The sequence below is a fragment of the Danio rerio genome, chromosome 21 (assembly GCF_049306965.1).
Source record: "Danio rerio strain Tuebingen ecotype United States chromosome 21, GRCz12tu, whole genome shotgun sequence".
Lineage (NCBI taxonomy): Eukaryota > Metazoa > Chordata > Actinopteri > Cypriniformes > Danionidae > Danio > Danio rerio.
Window position 1 is genome coordinate 15050696 of NC_133196.1, and position 19614 is coordinate 15070309.

The following is a 19614-nucleotide window of genomic DNA, read 5'->3' on the forward strand; positions in this document are numbered from 1 at the left end:
GTGTGGAGTTTGCATGTTCTCCCTGCCTTCGCGGGGGTTTCCTCCGGGTGCTCCGGTTTCCCCCAAAGTCCAAAGACATGCGGTACAGGTGAATTGGGTAGGCTAAATTGTCCGTAGTGTATGAGTGTGTGTGTGTGAATGTTTGTGTGGATGTTTCCCAGAGATGGGTTGCGGCTGGAAGGGCATCCGCTGCGTAAAAACTTGCTGGATAAGTTAGCCGTTTATTCCACTATGGCGACCCCGGATTAATAAAGGGACTAAGCCGACAAGAAAATGAATGAATGAATGAATGAATGAATGTATAGAATTTTGTTCAGTCAATAATATCAATGATAATTATATGTAGTAATAGATGGTGTCAAAAATAAATACATTTACCAGAGCATGTTTTTCAAGAAAATATTACTTCAAAAACGTGTTTAATTCGATGTGTTATTTTCCAGAGTGGTATGTTTTGGTGAAATTTACCAGCAAGTGAAAACCTGATGCAGACTGTTTACCGAATTTTTTTCAGAGTAGCTTTGAACTTTAAAAAAAAAACAGACCATTTAACTATTATTGCTCATAATAAGGGGAAGGAGAACGAGGAGAAGAACAAGAAAAAGAAAAAAAAGGAGAAGTTGTATGTTGCAAGTTATGTTGCAAAATATACATAATAAGACCAATTTTTTTGTGTGAGTATCTTTAAGTTCAGTCTAAAAAATAAAAGTCTGAAAACTAGGCAAACCAGGACAAAATGTTTAACTTTCTTTACAAAACAACAGGAGCTAGCAGTGCTCCTTTGAACTCTACAAAAAGCCACTGGTACTCTTTGGCTAATTTGAGGTAAATATCAAATATGAAAATATGAAACACTCCAAGGCAGTTTTGTCATAAGGATTAAAAAGCCTTAAATTGACCTGGTCCAAGTCATTAATAAGGGACGATCTACACATTTCTGCAATTTGTGTGCCATACATGTTGTGCAATGTTAGATAGATCAGATACTATAGATTTACACTTTAAATATTTTAATGACTTTTTAAATCCTTATTACTTCAAAGCGTTTCATCATTTCAATTAGGATGTTTTTCTATTTCAGCATGGACCAAATTAATTTAAGTGAGAGGACACAGAAAAAAAAAAATTCATTCTACTTCAGGGGAAAGAAGAGGTGAAGAATATGCCCTGTTGTTACACAGTGGCTTAGACAGATGTTGAGCAAGGCAGAGGTCACACTGATGCAGACCGCCACGGCAGAGTTCAGTACCTGTATGACCCTCACTAACGTCTCTGGGTATTTCTCAAACACTGACTGGAAAGCTGAGGCAGGCAGACGCAATATTGTAGACCTGACTGCCGCACGAGCAGACACGGTCTTATAAGGAGCTGGATAACCCTGGAGAAACAGGACAGGCCTTTAATCTCAATGCACTGGAGCCAGAGAAGTAATCATGAAGGCAGACAGAGAACTTACCGTAATGATATCTAGGATGCTGAGTAGACTGTGAACGCTGTCGCCAGGCAGCACGTCCTTCACCACAAGCTCTGTGCCATCCTGAAAGACACACACACACGCATAAAAAGAAGAACCGGACAACTTTAGTGGGGCACTAAGCTTAATTACTCATTTGCCATTTAGCAGACAGTTCTTCAAAGTGACCTACAGGGAATTTATTGCAGGGACAGACCTTGTGGAGTTACCAGAGGTTAAGTATTTTAATCAAGGATATTATGATGATTGTTCATGAATCAACTGCTGTGGGGTTTGAACCTATAACATTTTCTTTGGCAGGCCAGGGGCCATATTTACGCTGTTGAACGCAAGCCATATCACAGTGCAAATCAGATCCTAATAGTGCAGAAGATAACCGGCTATGTTATCTATGTAAATCTACTAACAACATGAGCGTAAAATGTTTTCTTAAGTGCATTCAACAACAGGGCAAATACCAGTAATTTCCGCAAACCTTAGCAAATCACACTCCCATATATCATATATTGAATTAAAAAAACACATTAACATTTAAATTAAAATATGCATTTTCTTTTTTTAGATATGAGCATGAGTGTAAAATTTCATAGGCATACACAGAATCTGCAGAAATCAACAGATTATGCATTTATTTATTTATTTTTATTTTAGAAAGTAAAATTTTCTGTCTTTTGGTAGATAAAGTGGTTCTAATAGAATTTGCGTTGTAAATCGTAAATAAGTTAAAAAGTTATAACTTTTTTTATTTTAAGTGTTATGCTTTCAGTTATACTCTCAAAATCCTTCTACATGAATTAGCATATTTTTATTTTTATTTTTTACACAATCTTGTGCAGAAATATCAAAAACTGTCAGAAGATTCTGTCTGAACCTGCTTATTATAATAATAATAATAATAATAATAATAATAATGTCTGTATTTTTTTATTTATTTTAAATATATTTTTATATTTATCTATTTTTGGTATTATTTATTTATTCTATTAATCTATTACTATTTTACTTTTGTATGTATTGTTTTTATATTGTATTTTTTACTGATAATTGTTGTATAAATGTTTGATGGACCAAAATTTCAAGCAAGTGGCAACCTCCTGCTCTTCCTCGGGAAGCCAATACCGGAAGTAACTAAAACTGCAGTTCATCGACTGGCCTTTGGGGGCTGGCTCCAGGAACTCCAGATGTTTTCTGACTATAATGTTAAATTGGCAATTTTTGAAGCGGATAACAATATGTTTACAGACCGGTACAAACGATGGTTTCAGTGCATTTAGATAATATTACTCTTCATGACAACTGTGAGGGGGGTGATATTGTTTACAACTCATCCGTTTATTTTTTATTACATTATATTAAAGTCTGCCTATTTAAGGGCGTGGCCACTTGAGTAACATCTAAGTCTCGTTGCTCGCTGTCTCGTCACCTCAGCTGACTCCAGTTTATCAGTCACTGAACTTGGCAAATACATCGGATTTTTGTTTTGTTTTGTTTTATGCGGCTTTACGGTCAATTGCCTTTTAGAATTATTTCCTACAATAACCATGCTGCTGACCAAATTGTGCTCACAAACCGTTCAAGTTGCTTCCATTTCGCAAGTGAGTGAAATTACATATTTGTATACCATATCTATAAATGTATTTATAGATATTTACTTAAGATCATTTATATTTTTCTTTAGACCTGTAATGCACTCCAGAATCTGACAGATTGATTAGCTGTAGGCTATAGAACAGTCATCTGAAGCGTTGTTGAAGCAGTTTAATGCGTGAATTTCATGAATAGCCTTGCATTTATCAACACAGACTATTTTTGAATATTTGGAAGTTATTTGCATTTTCCTCCTGTAGAAAAACGTCACAAGAACAATGCTTAGTGGTTCAATGTATTACAACAGAGTTTTTAAAAGACTAAACACTTTATTGATATAGTATACAACCAAACACAAGTGGTCAAAACACAAACGAGTCGCAGGTAATGAAGTATTCAGTGTTTTTCCCAAAGAAAATCCTGTCTAAGCAAAATCATGTCATGTTTCCACTGTCAGGCTAGTACAGGGTTTTTCAAAGTCTAAGACAGTGGGCCTCCCTTTTGACACAACTTATCTATTGGCGCCCCCCTCCTCCCAAACACGCACGCACTCACGCACACACACACACACACATATATATATATATATATATATATATATATATATATATATATATATATATATATATATACACAGTATATATAAAGACACAGACAGATGTCAGACTCTTAACTCGCTTTTATCATCATTTGCATGAAAGTGCAATTATTTACAGAGTAATAACAAGTATTTTAATATAACGTTTTTAAAACTAGGATGATGGTTCAATATGAATAGAACAGATCCAAGAACTGTCCATCCCAGTCAAAACAGTCGAAGTTTAGCGGGTCTCATGCTGTCTTTAGCCAAAATATCTTGACAAACCACACATAAAGGTCGTGGTTTATCAGCTGGTCCTGTCCACGTAAATCCTAAACTCAAATACTGATCATCATATCGTCGTCTTTTGGGTTTAAGCCCTGAACTTGAAGGCTTTGAATCGGGGCGTCTCAGAAACCGATCCATTGTGTTAGCAGGCATATACCTGTATAAGCAAATTCACAGCTATGGCCTTCTGGGTAAAAAAGGTTTTCTTATTTTTGACGTATTATTTTTTTTAGCTTTTTTTAATTAAAACGTTTAAATATAATAAAAAGTACATATAATAATTAAACTTAATAATTATATTTTTATTATATAACATTTTTTCCCGCGCCTCCCCTGACATGCTCTGGCGCCCCCCAGGGGAGGCGCGCCTCACACTTTGAAAACCCCTGGGCTAGTATTTCACAGCACAACACGCAAACCCAGCACCCAGAATGTCCCCAGAATCAAACGTCACACAACCCGTCCAGTTCAGCGGGAATCAGACAGATAAAGCACACCATTTAAATCTAGATGTAAACGGACTTAATATGTCATTAAAGAAATCTCTCTCAAAAACATTGGTTAAACTAGGCTAATCACAGCCTTAACCCCGTACTCAACAGGCTAACAAAGTAAACCAAAGTGTGCAAAGTGTCAAGGTGAATGCGGTTGATGCAAAATTTAACTGACATTGCTTAAGTTTGTGCTCTAATGGAGAAAAATATATACTTGTATGGCTCATCCTTACAATCTCAAGAATGCAAAGCTCCAGCCTTCCATCCTGAACCACATAAATGCTGTCGTCATCATCCCCCGGTTTGAAGAGCCCCTCTCCCTCCTGCAGCTCCACAAACACCATGTGCCGACACAGCTCCAAAAACAAAGGCTTCTCAAAATGACCAAGAACCCTAAAAAGGATTAACAAGCAACATTTTATCAGACTAAAAAACATAATGTGGTCTGTATGCAGTTGGGCTGTGATCGAGCGAGTCAGAGGTGTGCAACCTGACGTTCTTGAGCATGTACAGCACTTCTGAGGGCAGGTTTGAGTTCTGCACATCAAACTCAGTGAGATCTGCCTCCAGGAGAGAGGGAGGGGGTTCCTTAGGCTGCAAAGTAGGCGGCTCCTTTCTGATACGCAAGATCCTGCAGGACACAAAAGGATCACATAAGGATTCAAAAAAAATAATCATTCTGATTGGATGGACTTAGAGATTCACACAATAAAACACAATCTTAGAGATAGTTCACTTAAAAATGAAACTTGTCACTATTTGCTCACTCTTACCTGTTGTTTCAAACTTTATCATAAACTAGAAGCCCCCCACATGATTGCGCTATATAAATGCACATTACATTGTATTACTAACTAGTGACTTTTATAGAAGGAAAAACAAATTCCTTGGAAGTCAATGGTTATCGGTTTTCAGCATTTTTCAAAACATCTTCTTTTGTGTTCAACAGAAAGAAGGACACTCATAAAGGTTTAAAACAAGAAAAAGGTGAGTAAATGATTACAGAATTCCTAGTTTTGTGTGAACCATCCCTTTAAAGTGTCATGAAACCCTTTTGTTTCAGCAGTGTTTTTTAAATGAAGTAATGGATTGCATAAAAATGAACCACTTAATGCATTCATACTTCTGCACGCTGTTTGTGTTGCTCTGCAAAAACACTACTGAAACACTAAGTGGCAGCAGGCTATTATGTTCCTCTGTGTCAAGTGACTTTTACAATAATTTGTGGATTTTTCCAAAACTTTTCCAGCCCTGGAAAATACCATGTCAAAATTTCATGACTTTTCCAATTTTTTATGACTGTATGAACCCTGTATTATTCAAAATTGTGCACAATGAATGGATCGGATCAGCTGTTCGGATCAGCATAAAATGCATAGAAATGCTCAATATCAGATTATGTACACTCCAGTCATGTTGGCCAATCACTACTCCGAATGAACGCATATACATTATATTTCACGATGAGATTTGCTTTTCAAACCAGAAAAATGAATTTAATTATCCCAAACAGTCCTATTACTTTAATGTAATGTGTACTTATATAGCGCATTTATTGTGTATGGCCATACACCCACAGCGCTTCACAATCATAAGGGGGGGTCTCTCCATACCACCACCAGTGTGCAGCATCCACTTGGATGATGTGACGGCTGCCACAGGACAACGGCACCAGTGCGCTCACCACACACCAGCTATTGGTGGAGTGAAGAGACAGTGATGGAGCCAATTCGGTGGATGGGGTTGATTGGGAGGCCATGATCTTAAAGGCCGATAGAGGGACTTTGGCCAGGACACCGGGGTTACACCCCTGCTCTTTCACTAGAAGTTTCATGGGATTTTTAATGACCACAGAGAGTCAGGACCTCGGTTTAACGTCTTATCCGAAAGATAACTGCTATATTACTGCTTTATCAATGTGCCACCAATGTACATCTGTTAACACCTTAAAAATGTCTGTGACCCTTTAAACTGTGCGAGTAATAAAACAAGATGGCATATGCTCTGTAAAATATGTGAACCTAAACATACCTGCGAGCTATACTTAGAACTTTAGGTCTTTTCCGAGAGCGCTGCTTAGACACCAAAGTGGAGGTTGGTGTGGAGGACAAGGTCTGGACCTGAGAGATAGCAAATGGAAGAAAACCAGAGGAGGATGGAGAGTATATATATATATATATATACATACATACACACATACATCAGGTTGTTAGTCATACAGTGCCACACATACAGGATAGTCATTTGACACTTGCCACACTCTATGCTGCCCCCCAGTGGAGGAAGTCTGAGGTTGAAGGTGATTATGTACATTTTAATTACACCTATAAATGACTATTTGCGGTGCAAGTCTCAGCAGAGTCAGAGTATGACCCCTCGGCTATTTGTCTTCTGTACTGGAAAAGTGACTATTAATCAGCAGCTAAACAGTGCAAATCACAAGCGAGCAAATAGAATTAAGTGAGAATGGACTCACCTTTCTCATGATTTTCCTGCCGTAAAAGAGCACTTTATCTCTTTTTCTGAAGCGATAGCGAGGAACCCCAGCCTCCTGACCTTAAAACACACACACAAGCAGATGCATAATGGCGTTCCACTGACTTACTGTAAACATACACTATCAGTTAAATGTTAAAAATAATAGTTATAATTCAACAAGGATGCTTTAAATACACTCATAGCATGTACATGAACAAAAAATCTGCATTACAATGACTAAGAATCAAGTGTTGGCCCTCGTAATACAATTTAATCTTTGTTGACCCTGAGGAGATTTATCAGCAAATTTTTAGTGGAACAAATGCTTTATGACCCTCAAAATATACAACTTTTTTTAAGGATTCAGCATTTAGTGTTTGGGTCATTTTGGACCCAAAAACAAAGGGGGAAATAAGTATTCAACATGCCTCCACTTTTCTCAGAAAACATATTTGTAAAGGTGCTGTTGACTTGAGTTTTCACCAGATGTTGGTAACAACCAAATAAATCCATATATGCAAAGAAAACAAACTAATTAGTTTAAAAATGAAGTTATGTGTATTAAAATTAAATGACACAAGGGAAAAGTATTGAACACATGAAGAAAGGGAAGTGTAGAAAGGCAGTGAAAGTGCAGACAGCAGCTGAAATCTCTAAGTAGTTATTCAGCAACCCTTTGCCATTCCTCATTGTAGTTGCTTAAGTCTAACATCTACTTTATCAGGATGATGAAGATGAAACCAGGGTGAACATTTTAGCAAGACAATGATCCAAAACACAGCCAAGGGAACTCTCAAATGGTTTCAGAAAAAGAAAATTGAGCCGTAGAATGGCCCAGCCAATCACCTGACTTAAATCTAATAGAAAGTATAAATTAACGATCAGATTTAATAGACGAGACCCACAAAACCATCAGGATTTTTACACTCTGTTGAAGTGTGAAAAACTCACACCTGAGCAATTCACATGACCTTATTCTCCATATAAGAGGTGTCTTTAAGGTATGCAAGTGTCAAAACTAAAACTTTTGCACAATGTTTAGCGTTTTTTTTACAGTATATCTAAAAAAAAATTTACATTTTTTTAAGCAATGATTTATTTAACTAAAATATTTCTCATCGATATTTAAATTGACAAATTCAAAAGCTTTGAAATATGTATTATGTATTAATAAATTATGTAATTAAATTACACATAAGACACAATATAATCGTTTAATTTTTTTTTAATTTAACTATGACTATTTTATAACTGCTGTTAATTGATATAAAACAGATATGAAATCTAGAAACAGTACAGATTTTGAATGCATAATAGGACTCAACACGAAAGATTATTATGCTGAAAACTCAAGTTAGAAAATTCAATTTAAAGTTGTTTTACTTGCATAATCATTTGCAGTGTTCTTTCACAATATTATTGCTAACTGCATGTTTCAACAATCTATTAAAAAGTAGCAAACAACCACATGAAACACATTCAGAACAAAGCAACAAGCTAAAATAACACAATGCAAAATCAAGCTCTTCAGACAGCATGCATTTTGGACAAGAGGTGAAACGTACTCGCATGTTTATATCTGCGGTAGAGGAGCAGCACGGTAATTCCTATTAGACACACAGCCACCGCAGCCCCGATCAATACACCAGTCAGCTGCAACAGACAACACAGAAGTCACAGAAAGTAAAAAATAGGACATTTATTACATGAAAACTGTTGTGTTCTACTACTGGACTTTTGATTACCCTTTTATCAAAACTTGTAATACAGCATATACTTTTAGCAACAATAGCAGAAGGAATAAAAAGTCAACATGGGTGCATCAACCCGAATACGATTAAACAAATATCAATATCACTTCACATTATCTGCACATGTGATTGGAGTCAGTCTCATCACCTTCCCCTTGCACTAAATGCTATTATAGAGAAATATACCAGACTGGATTCATTAGGGAACACGTTGATAAATTTGTGTTGTGTACCATAGTAGTCTGCATTCTCTCCTCCACAAACTGCTGCAGGCGAGAACGAATGTCACTCCCAATAGCCTGAGGAAAGACACCAATATAGAATCACACACCTATTATAATTAATGTAATTAATGAAAACAAAATTACCACTTGTAACCAACAGGAGTCCATATAATCTATCTAGTCAAACAATGAATTTAGCAATCGCAATATCAGTGTAGTTGAATTAAAACAACTAGTGCAGGGCAAAAAATAATCATGATTAATGGCATCCAAAATAAAAGTTTGTTTTCACATTCAAGGTTCAATGCTAAAGATTTTTTCTACTGGCCCGATCGCACCAGTGGTTCAGATTTTTACTTGCCTCTCCAATATTTTCACTGGCCCCACAAAAAAAAAATTAAAAAAAAGTTAACAGCTATTTCTTAGCCACATATTTTAAATAATGTGTCAAAAAATCAGCCAATCTACAATTTAAATATTTAAAATGTTAATAAAAGTAGCAGTATAGAAAATATGCAGGTATTTTATTGCAAACAAACTGTACAAAACATCACTTAAATGTCTGCTTCCAAGGCGTTAGAAACAGATGTTTTTTAGCATCATATTTTAATGTTGCAGTCTCTTCGCTGTACTGGTTGTTACAGAAAAAATTATGTGTAATTCTTATCATTGAGTGCTGACAGAATATATGTTTGTGTGTTAGATATACTTATTATGTATATATGATAAAACGAAACGATTTAGCTACATAGGTATTTAAATTTATATATAATTTGCATCATACATACATACATATCCATGTATGTGTTTATTTATATGTACACACATAATAAATATCCATAACACACACAGGTTATGTCAAGACAAACTTTTATTTTGGATGCCATAACTTAAAACCCACTAAAAACACATACTAACACTAAACAGACAGACAGACAGACAGACAGACAAGACGTGTGGAGGGATGGGTCAATAGATAGATGGGATGGATAGATGGATGTGTCAATAAATATGACACTAACACAAAAACAACACAAAACCAACACTAAAAATGACACTAGTTATTTCCCCAAGGATTTTCACAGGAGAAAACACAACGATGCCGAAACATAATACCTGAGGTGCTTTTATTTTTATACTTCAGTTCGCTAGCCTGGCTTGGTTCCATGATAATTGTAATAATTTCCTCCCATGGTAAAAAAACTATTTTTCTTAACATAGAAAATAGATTAACATAAAGCTGAGAGCTTTTTCCACAACGTCATCTGTATTTTTAAAATTGCTTTTTTTTATTTCTAACATGGATTCTGATTGACTGTCAGTATTTTATCATTAGCTGAAAAAGAAAAACGTTCTGAAAATGATCCCAACAATATAGTATCTTTCAGTTTCTTTTTCTATATTGTTTATTGTTACAGCCGTGGTCTGTACTCTGCAGTTGTTTGTTTCACATTCAGAATGATTTTTAGAAGAATGTCTTTATCGTTAGAATGCTTGGTGTGAGCAGCTCTTAACACGGAGTAAAAAATCATAAAAATGTCAGAAATTTTCTAAAAGCACATTTATATTGAACACACATTTATAGTCAACACACATTTTATTAACAAAGCTTCAAATTTAAAAAAATACATTTTTGTACTGATAACTTTTTTGCTTAAAAAAAAAAAAAAACTTCAAACTCGCAGACACTATGAATTTATTTACACATTACACAGAACAATGCAGTTTTGCTCATGCTGGGGTTTCTTTGAATTCATGATTATTTATTTATTTTATTTATTTTTAAATCCAAGCCATATCTTTGAACTCAAACAAGATTAAAAGGGGCCAGAGTTTGTTCAGGTTTTTCCGGTCTTGAACAAAAATACAACAGCACTTCCCCTTTGAGCAAAAAAAAAAAAAAAAAAAAAAAAAAAAAAAAAAAACTTCAACAACTAATCCAGCACTCCTCTTTGTAATGAATAATGAAAATACAATAACTTAAACTAATGTCATTCTAAACATATTTGCCATTATGAATAACAACGTGCTGTTCGTTTTCAATGAGCCAGGTTTGATTAACAAACGATCAAAAGAAGGCAAAAAATTCTGATTATATATTCCCATGTTCAAACAAACAAATGATAGAAACGCTTGATACTCACAGGATACAGGCAAAGACCTTCATCCTCTTCTCCCATATCTAAAAAGAAGAGAATTTAGTTTTTAAAACATGCCAACAAGCGGTCATACATTCAAGAAATATCAACAGGTCTGAACTGCAAAGTGTTGACAGACGAACTTCTGTTTAAACTGAGCTTAACATATTTCTTAAGATAATCCGATGGAAAATACTCATGCTAGGCAAATATGATTCAGTGTTTGTTGTCATTGAGTAAGTGACGACATGCATTAGCTTTATGGGCGTTGTAGCCATTTAAAATGTAAACAAACATGATAACCTTTATAAACTGACAATAATTATGGATTATTTTCAGAGCAGCTGCACAAATATACAAATAAAGCATAAATATCTTACAAAACAGCTCTTCAGCAGGTGGTTTATACGTGACAGAGTGAAATGCTAATTAGCTAGCATACAGTAGTTTACTCACTTAAGACAGCGAAATTGAAGACTGGTGCTGAATAATTCCGTTTTAAAGCATTGGTTTGTGGCACAGCTGCCGGCCGGGTCACTTTCTTGCCATTTCCACACACATCTCACTCCTTCGCAAACTTTGGGAGCTTCTTTTTTCGCCCCATGAAATCAAATCTCTGCTGTCGCCTTGACAGTCCTTCGCTTGGCAGTGACGTGCGATTTCATTGGTTGCAAATAATATCAAGAGTCCAATCAGAATCGCTGTTGTTTGATTAATCGTATTTGGTGTAAATGCAAAACAACACACATAGATAGTGAATGTGTACCGATAATTATGCAGATCTTTAAAATGCTACTGTAATTAAAAAACAAAGTAACATTCAGCTATTAATGCCACCTTTGGTGATAATTATACAAAATGATAAACCGTCATGATATTATTTTGTCATCTGTAAAAAAAATGTTTAGTGCTTGTCAAACGATTATGCTTATTCAAAAAAGCTTAATTATAATCAAAAATAATAAAAGAATTGTACATATTTACAAAATACACTCTCTTGCCGCTTTATTAGGTACACCTTACTTATAACGGGTTGGACCTCCTTTTGTCTTCAGAACTGCCTGAATGCTTCGTGGCATAGATTTAACAAGATACTGGAAATATTCCTCAGAGATTTTGGTCCATATTAAGTGATAGCGTCATGCAGTTCCTGCAGATTTGTTAACTGTCCATCCATGATGTGAATCTCCCCTTCCACCACATCCCAAAGGTGCTCTATTGGATTGAAGAAGAAACCAGTCTGAGGTGATTCAAGCTTTATGACATGGCACGTTACCCTGCTAGAAGTGGCAATCAGAAGATGGGTACACTGTAGTCATAAAGGGCTGGACATGGTCAGCTACAATACTCTGGTAGGCTGCTGACACAATGCTCAGTTGGTACTTATGGGCCCAAAGTGTGCCAAGAAAATATCCCCCACATCATTACACCAACACCACCAGCCTGAACCGTTGATAGAAGGCAGGATGGATCCATGCTTTCATGACGTTGATGCCAAATTCTGACCCTTACCCTACTATCCGAAGAAATCAGAAATCGAGACTGATCAGACCAGGCAATGTTTTTCCAATCTTCTATTGTCCAATTTTGTTCTTAGCTGACAGGAGTGGCCCCCGATGTTATTTTCTGCTGCTGTAGCCCATCTGCCTCAAGGTGTGACGTGTTGTGACGCTTCAGAGATGCTCTTCTGAATACCTCGGTTGTAACGTGGTAATTTGTGTTACTGTTGCCTTTCTATAATCTCGAACCAGTGTGGCCATTCTCCTCTGACCTCTGGCATCAACAAGGCATTTGCCCACCAGAACTGCTGCTCACTGTATATTTTCGGACCATTCTCTGTAAACCCTAGAGGTGGTTGGGATTGAAAATCTCAGTAGATCAGCAGTGCCTTAAATTCTATGCATTTGTTACTTTCATATTATTATTATAGTAATTGTTTAACAGCATATCATTTTTTCATATATACAATATAACTAGACCTATTATTTTTGTATTTTTGACAAAGGAAAAGTAATTTCACTATCCATTTTTGCCTTTGTTAGCTCAACCAAAGACAATCAAACATATCTCTGATCTTTTATAGCAATTTTATTTGTTTGCATGATGTTTCATACACACTGGACGTTACAAGAGAAGATCCTTATAAACAATAATGCCACCTGAAATCAATAACATCCTTGTAGAAGTTGTCTAGTGCTTTGTCTTATTTTTTTCTCATGGGGTAGAATTTCAAACCAATTACATGTCTCATTTCATATGGCCTTCAAAGACAACATTCGCAGATGTTTCTAAACGAGTGGCTATCATACAAACGCAAGCCATCAAAACCACAGACACAAGCGACACACTTTTAAATACTAAAAATGGCAGCAACAAGCAGGGCAGGCATCTGATATTCACAAGTTGTGGTTTTTAAATGAAAAACTAACAAAAACAACCTCCACCCATATATAATGATTCCCATTAAGAGCATACATATTGAAGGCTGTTTTTGGAGCAAACACAAGAAAAGATTTACACAAAAAAAAAAAAGTCCACACACTCTTTGTCCTCCGCCCTCTTTGAAGTCCAGTTCTACTTGTTAAGATATTTGGCCACTGAACTGTAGGCAAGAAGGATCTCCTTATCTTTGGGGCACGTCAGGTGGAAAACATCCTCCTTGTATGCTTTGTCCAAATACTTTGAAAGGCCTTTTAGCTCTGCAGGAATCTCAAAACCTCTGTACTTTTTGCACACCACCTAAAAAGTCGATAAAGAATTGAGATCTTTAAGCAAGATGAAGTTTAATGACCAGTAATTAAAATTAACTATATCAGCTCTATAATTTTCAAATTGAATGCATTTATTGTCTAAGGGGTGGGAAAAATGACCTTGACGATGTGTAGTTTTGGAAGCAGGTTGCAGTCAGCAAGAGAGAGTGCATTTCCGTCCAGGTAGTGTCTAGTGGACGTCGATAACTCTGGATTCTGGTCCAGTTCATGAGGAAGGGGAGTTAACAGGTACTGATCCAACTTCATCAAGCTCTTTAGAAACTTCTTCTCCAGCACTGAAAGATTCAACATTAAAGTGATGACATTCTAATCAATCCATTCCTCCATTGTTACATCTTTCTTTCTTTTCTATCTATCTATCTATCTATCTATCTATCTATCTATCTATCTATCTATCTATCTATCTATCTATCTATCTATCTATCTATCTATCTATCTATCTATCTATCTATCTGTCTGTCTGTCTGTCTGTCTGTCTGTCTGTCTGTCTGTCTGTCTCTGTCTGTCTGTCTGTCTGTCTGTCTATCGTTATATTTATTGACACATCTATCTGTCCATCTATCCATCTATTGACATATCCATCCATCCATCCATGCATCCATCTATCCATAAATTTATTGTTACATTTATTGACATATAAATCTATCTACCCATCTATTGACATTTTTATCTATCTATCTATCTATCTATCTATCTATCTATCTATCTATCTATCTATCTATCTATCTATCTATCTATCTATCCATCCATCCATCCATCTATCCATCCATCCATCCATCCATCCATCCATCCATCCATCCATCCATCCATCTATCTATCTATCTATCTATATATCTATCTGTCTGTCTGTCTGTCTGTCTGTCTGTCTATCCAATCCGTCCGTCTGTCTGTCCGTCCGTCCGTTATATTTATTGACATCCATCTATCAATCCACCCATTTATCTATTTATAGACAACTATCCATTCATTTGACACATTCACACATACATACATTGATTGGCATGTCCATCCATCTAACCATTTATCTATCTATAAAACTATTGTTATATTTATTGACATCCATTTATCCAACCATCTATTGGCATTTTCATCCATCCATCCATCCATCCATCCATCCATCATTATATTTATTGTTACATCTATCTATCTTTCTATTTGTAGATTTTACAAATGCGTTTGAAGTGACAGTCTCCATATTTTAAGCACAAAGTGTTTCTGAGGTTCACTGCCTTGGATCACAAACTACAGTTTTAACTGGATAAAAAGCTTCAGAGAAGGGTGACCCTTACTGTCATTGAGTCCAGGATTGGGATTTTTGATATATGCAGAGAATTTATGAAAGATGTCATCGCCTGCCGTGTTAGACTCCTTATAGCGGCAGCATAACTTGGGATATCTGTAATGAAAAATAAATAAATAAATACTTTATAGACAATTCCTGCTTTCTATTTATGTTGTCAAATGTTTGATTTAAAGTGGAACAAATAGTGGTATTTTATACAAAACATAAGACACATTACTGTATATTTCATGCATTTTATTTGCACACTCACTGTGGGGGAGCAAGGGTGTCTTCCAGAAACTCCTCAATCTTGTTGGTGTCAGTGCGCACCTCTCCATTATAAATGAGGAAAGGGGGCTGAGAACCTGGAGCCAGGTCCTTTAATACCTCTGGAGCTCTAGCAAGAAAGACGACATAAATAAATAATGAAACTACACATTAACAGTTGTATATGTATACATTAACAGAGTACTTACAGTAGATTGAATATACCAAATCATAACTTCCAGTGTAAAAAGCAAAACCCATTTTATAAAACATAGAAAACCTGATACATAAAAAAAAAAAATTATAATTCCATTCAAAACACATTTCCTCAAAACAACATGCATTTTTACACCTCTGAATTTGCATTTTCATAGCACACCAAGTGTTTAGAACGAGGACTTCCTCATTCTGAAATGACAACAGAAAGGGAAATATTCCGCTCATGTATTTTTGTCTTGCAATAACTTTTTCCTAACAAAGAAGCTATAAACCATTGCCTCTAGAGTTACTAGCAAATAAGTCTCAGCCTTAGATGTCATGCCTAACACCGCTAATAGACCTGTTGCTAAATGTTGGATGCATATGGCACACTATTTCTGGGGGTCAAGCAATCTTTACCAGTACCCTCTGGAAACTGTTCATTTCAGTCTTAGTCTACAAACATGTCCTACTGATTTTCTTATTTTTTTTAGCTTTTAAAAATGTTCATGAATGAATCTTTGACCATTCAAAGTGGCCAAAGTTCCCAGACCTTCAGCTGTCAGTCTGTGGTCTGGCTTAGTGAGACTGGTATCTAATGCACCTTTTGAGGCCAGGGAAGTCTACCTACACAGCTCTTGCCAGCTCTAGTATACCCATTCCCCTAAACCTCACTCCCAAAGCCAGAGACACTGGTTCGAATCCTACTTTGAAGAATTGCAAGTATGACTGAAGGGATTACAAAACCAGTTTAAGACTTTTTCAGCACGTCTTCTGGATAGATGAGTGGGATCAGTCTTTTACTGCATATAAAGAAAAAGGCATTCTACAGATCCCAATATTTACATTATAACAAGCAGACTTCTACTATACCCATTCCCCTAAACCTCACTTATATCAGGGTCACGGCAACAGTTTCACCCTTCCAGTTGTACTCTCTCCAATAGTCATGCACTCAATAGAGCTAGTGACATTACTATGTGGGGTAGCTTTAGGGGTGGGGTTGGGTACACATTGTCTGAGCATGCACGTGCACTCAGGCTGCAGCCAGACCATTTTTATCCACATATAAAAATTGTAACAGAGGTCAGCTTGTCTTAGACATCTTCTTAACATGTCAGCCTCCAGTGCAAGCAATGCAGGTCAAATCCCACTTTTAGAACAGCAAGTGCAGGAGGGGTTTAATTGGTGCCATGGCCCTTATTAGATTCCCTTTGCCTTAAGAGGCACGCAAACAAATGATGGTCATTAACATCCCTTTTGGCATCCATTCATGTCCTGAAATTCTGGTTTGAATCTGATCTAGAATCCATCCATTGAAAAAAAAAATGGTGCCGTGACCCAGATGGGAGTGAGGTTAACAGAGGCGAGTTTAACAGGCCAGCTATTAAGAGCTGTAGAGGTAAACATCAGTCTCCTGACCATAAAAAGCATACTTGTGACTGATGATAGAAGCTATGCTCTTAACCATATTATGAAGCATGCCCCAAAGCCAGAGACTGGTTCAAATCCTGCTTGTAGAATTGCTAATACGACTGAAGGAATTACAAAACCAGTTTAATGCTGTGTTCACACCAGACGCGGAACGCAAAGATAAATTGCACTTTTCGCGCGTAATAGCCGCGTGAACAACACACCTCTTGTGGATAGATGAGTTTTACTGCATATAAAAAGAAAGGCATTCTACAGATCCCAATATTTACATTAACAAAGCTAATTTGGAGAGTAGCGATTTCACTGTGAACCAAAGAAGTATTGCCATCCTGATGTCAGCATCTCTCACCTCTTCATGTCCACAGTGGTGAGGGTGAAGTTGACTCCTTTCAGCCAGAGTATCATAAAGAGTCGCTGACAAAACGGACAGTTACCAACACTTTCACCATCATCGCTTGCCTAAAGACAACATTTAGAAATCACACTGTTAAAACTGTTAGAATTTACTGAAAGTACAGCATGCAACTACTTTTTCAAAATGTTTGAAACATTGAAGGAAATTGTTAATTTGTTTTTTACTTAAAATAATTTCACCTTTACACAACTTAGAGATGCTATCATTAGTGGTAAATTCAGCAAGACCAGTTTTCAACCAACAGACATGGTTATGTCATAGGAATGATAGGAGGCACAAACATTTTGAGGAAAGAGATTAGATCAAAACAGATACACTTTTAAGCTCTAAAAAATCAAACTAAGCCAAATAACCACAAGAAAGTGTACCTTGACAAAAAGTTCAATCTTTGCAGCTTCAGCCATCTTTGGTTCTCCAATACCTCCTTTTTTCTGCCGTGTCTCAGTTTCCCAGGATCTCAGGAGAATGAGGTCAGTTTACATCAGTCCAGCTCAGAGTCTTATTAGAGTCCACTTCACCTCACGAGTTCAAGCTTTGATGCTTCGTCTAGTCGATCTCTGAAGAATTAAACTTTTTCGATGCTGATAAAAGCAGCTACTTTTCTTCTTCCTCTCCCAACCACAGTTTCTATCATTTCCTTTGAGAAGCCTAACTCCCACCACACCCCATTGGTCTTGAGTGTTCAGAATACCAGCCCACTGGCCGAACCTGTCCAACCTGTATCTTCCTTCATTCTCTGCTGCTTTAGTCATAGTGAGTTTCTCTCCAAACTGCTCAGTTCTGTCCTACTCCCATCATTCCAGTACAGTCACAGCGTGTTTTTACCCAAGTTTATCCTAAAATAAAACATCTGTTGTCATTAACAGAGCATCGTGTTGTTCCAAACATATAAAGGAATTGTTTGAGTGCATATTCAGTTTCAATTTACAATGAAAGTAAATGGTTGTCAGTGACTGTCACACTTTAAACAGACAAGATATTATAACAACATGACAAAAATCAGAAATGGAAGATATGGAAAAATCTGAGATTTAAACCAGATGTGAGAAATATAAAAGAAATTCTGATTATTAGTATGTACTAAAAACTAAACTTCTTTTTCTTTGCATTGCTGAAAAATTCCACATACAGACAATAATTGACCCCAATTGCCAAATATGACTAAAAATGCAGTGTATAGACTGAACATGAAAACATTTCACAAAATCATTTTTGGGGGTTTACATAGGGTAGGGCTGAGCAATATTGCAAAAAAAAAAAATCACAATATCATGTTTCATATCATTCAATATCTATAAATATTTCATTTTTTTTTAGCAATACATTTAGGAATATTATTATAATTTTTTTTATTTAACCACTTTATTTTAATTTACCAACATTACTAAGGCAAACAGTTTTAAAAGTCAAAAACAAAAATATTTATACAAAATATCTCATCTCTTTATAATAAAATAAACATAAGTGTTAAAGACACTCTTAAACTTGATAAATAAAATGTTACAAAGCGTGTGCAATGGTAAAGCGTAAATACTGAACAAAGAAAGCAAACTTTAAGTGTGAACAACAATGATACAGTAAACCTCAAACTCTGTCAACAACACAAATTATGATAATCAAATCAGAGCTTTCAAGTAAAGGAACCAGCCATCTTTATTCAAATACATACTGCAACATTGCAAATTGTGAAGTTGTATGACTACATTACCACTATGCTAAAAATCTTTCAGATGGGGAGCTGGGATTAACAAGAAAAGAAACCAAAAAGCCACTCTGCTAGCCACAGCACTCTTTTTCGCATGTGTTGTTATTCTGACCTGAAGTGACAAGTGCGCATGCGTGGATTCCTTGACCATTTACAATGGACTTTGGGCTCGTGCTCCCCTGGCGTCTCTCGTAACTAGACAATCATCCACCGTTTCCTCAGAGGATGACAAATGGACAAACCTTTGCTGCAGCTCTGATGCAAGTTTATGGAGAAAAGTAAAAAGGCACTGCAGTGTTTGGGTGTGCTGTGTTTGTCTAAGGTAATTAGTCTGCCGTTATTACTGAAATGTTTATATTCCATACAAAGTATGAAGCAGATTGGTTAGTTCTACTTATAAATCGCGGTGCACTCGCAGCATTCAGATAAGTTCAGATGTTTTCAACTTGGTGAATGCGCCCGTCATGCATCACATGTGGGCCACTTGCACAACATGTGTGCGTCGCTCTCATATGTGCATTGTGCCAG

The 19614-nt window shown here is 36.3% G+C and overlaps 2 protein-coding genes across 2 annotated transcripts; both read right to left on the minus strand.

Annotated features, from left to right (window-relative positions):
- Window positions 1–1000: 1000 nt before the first annotated feature.
- Window positions 1001–11664, minus strand: pnpla7a (patatin-like phospholipase domain containing 7a). The gene is given in 10 exon segments (NM_001080655.1): window positions 1001–1378; window positions 1457–1537; window positions 4657–4816; window positions 4914–5054; window positions 6455–6543; window positions 6900–6979; window positions 8467–8554; window positions 8886–8951; window positions 11021–11058; window positions 11471–11664. Coding segments are annotated over 9 exon segments (987 nt in total). The 5' UTR covers window positions 11057–11058; window positions 11471–11664; the 3' UTR covers window positions 1001–1132.
- A 1418-nt stretch (window positions 11665–13082) lies between these two features.
- On the minus strand, window positions 13083–18008 carry clic3 (chloride intracellular channel 3). Its single transcript, NM_199524.1, has 6 exons — window positions 17750–18008; window positions 17316–17425; window positions 15339–15464; window positions 15075–15181; window positions 13885–14060; window positions 13083–13753 (listed from the first exon to the last, which is right to left on the minus strand). Exons 1-6 carry the CDS (start codon window positions 17783–17785, stop codon window positions 13589–13591), a joined length of 720 nt encoding a protein of 239 aa, NP_955818.1. The 5' UTR covers window positions 17786–18008; the 3' UTR covers window positions 13083–13588.
- Between the last annotated feature and the right edge of the window lie 1606 nt (window positions 18009–19614).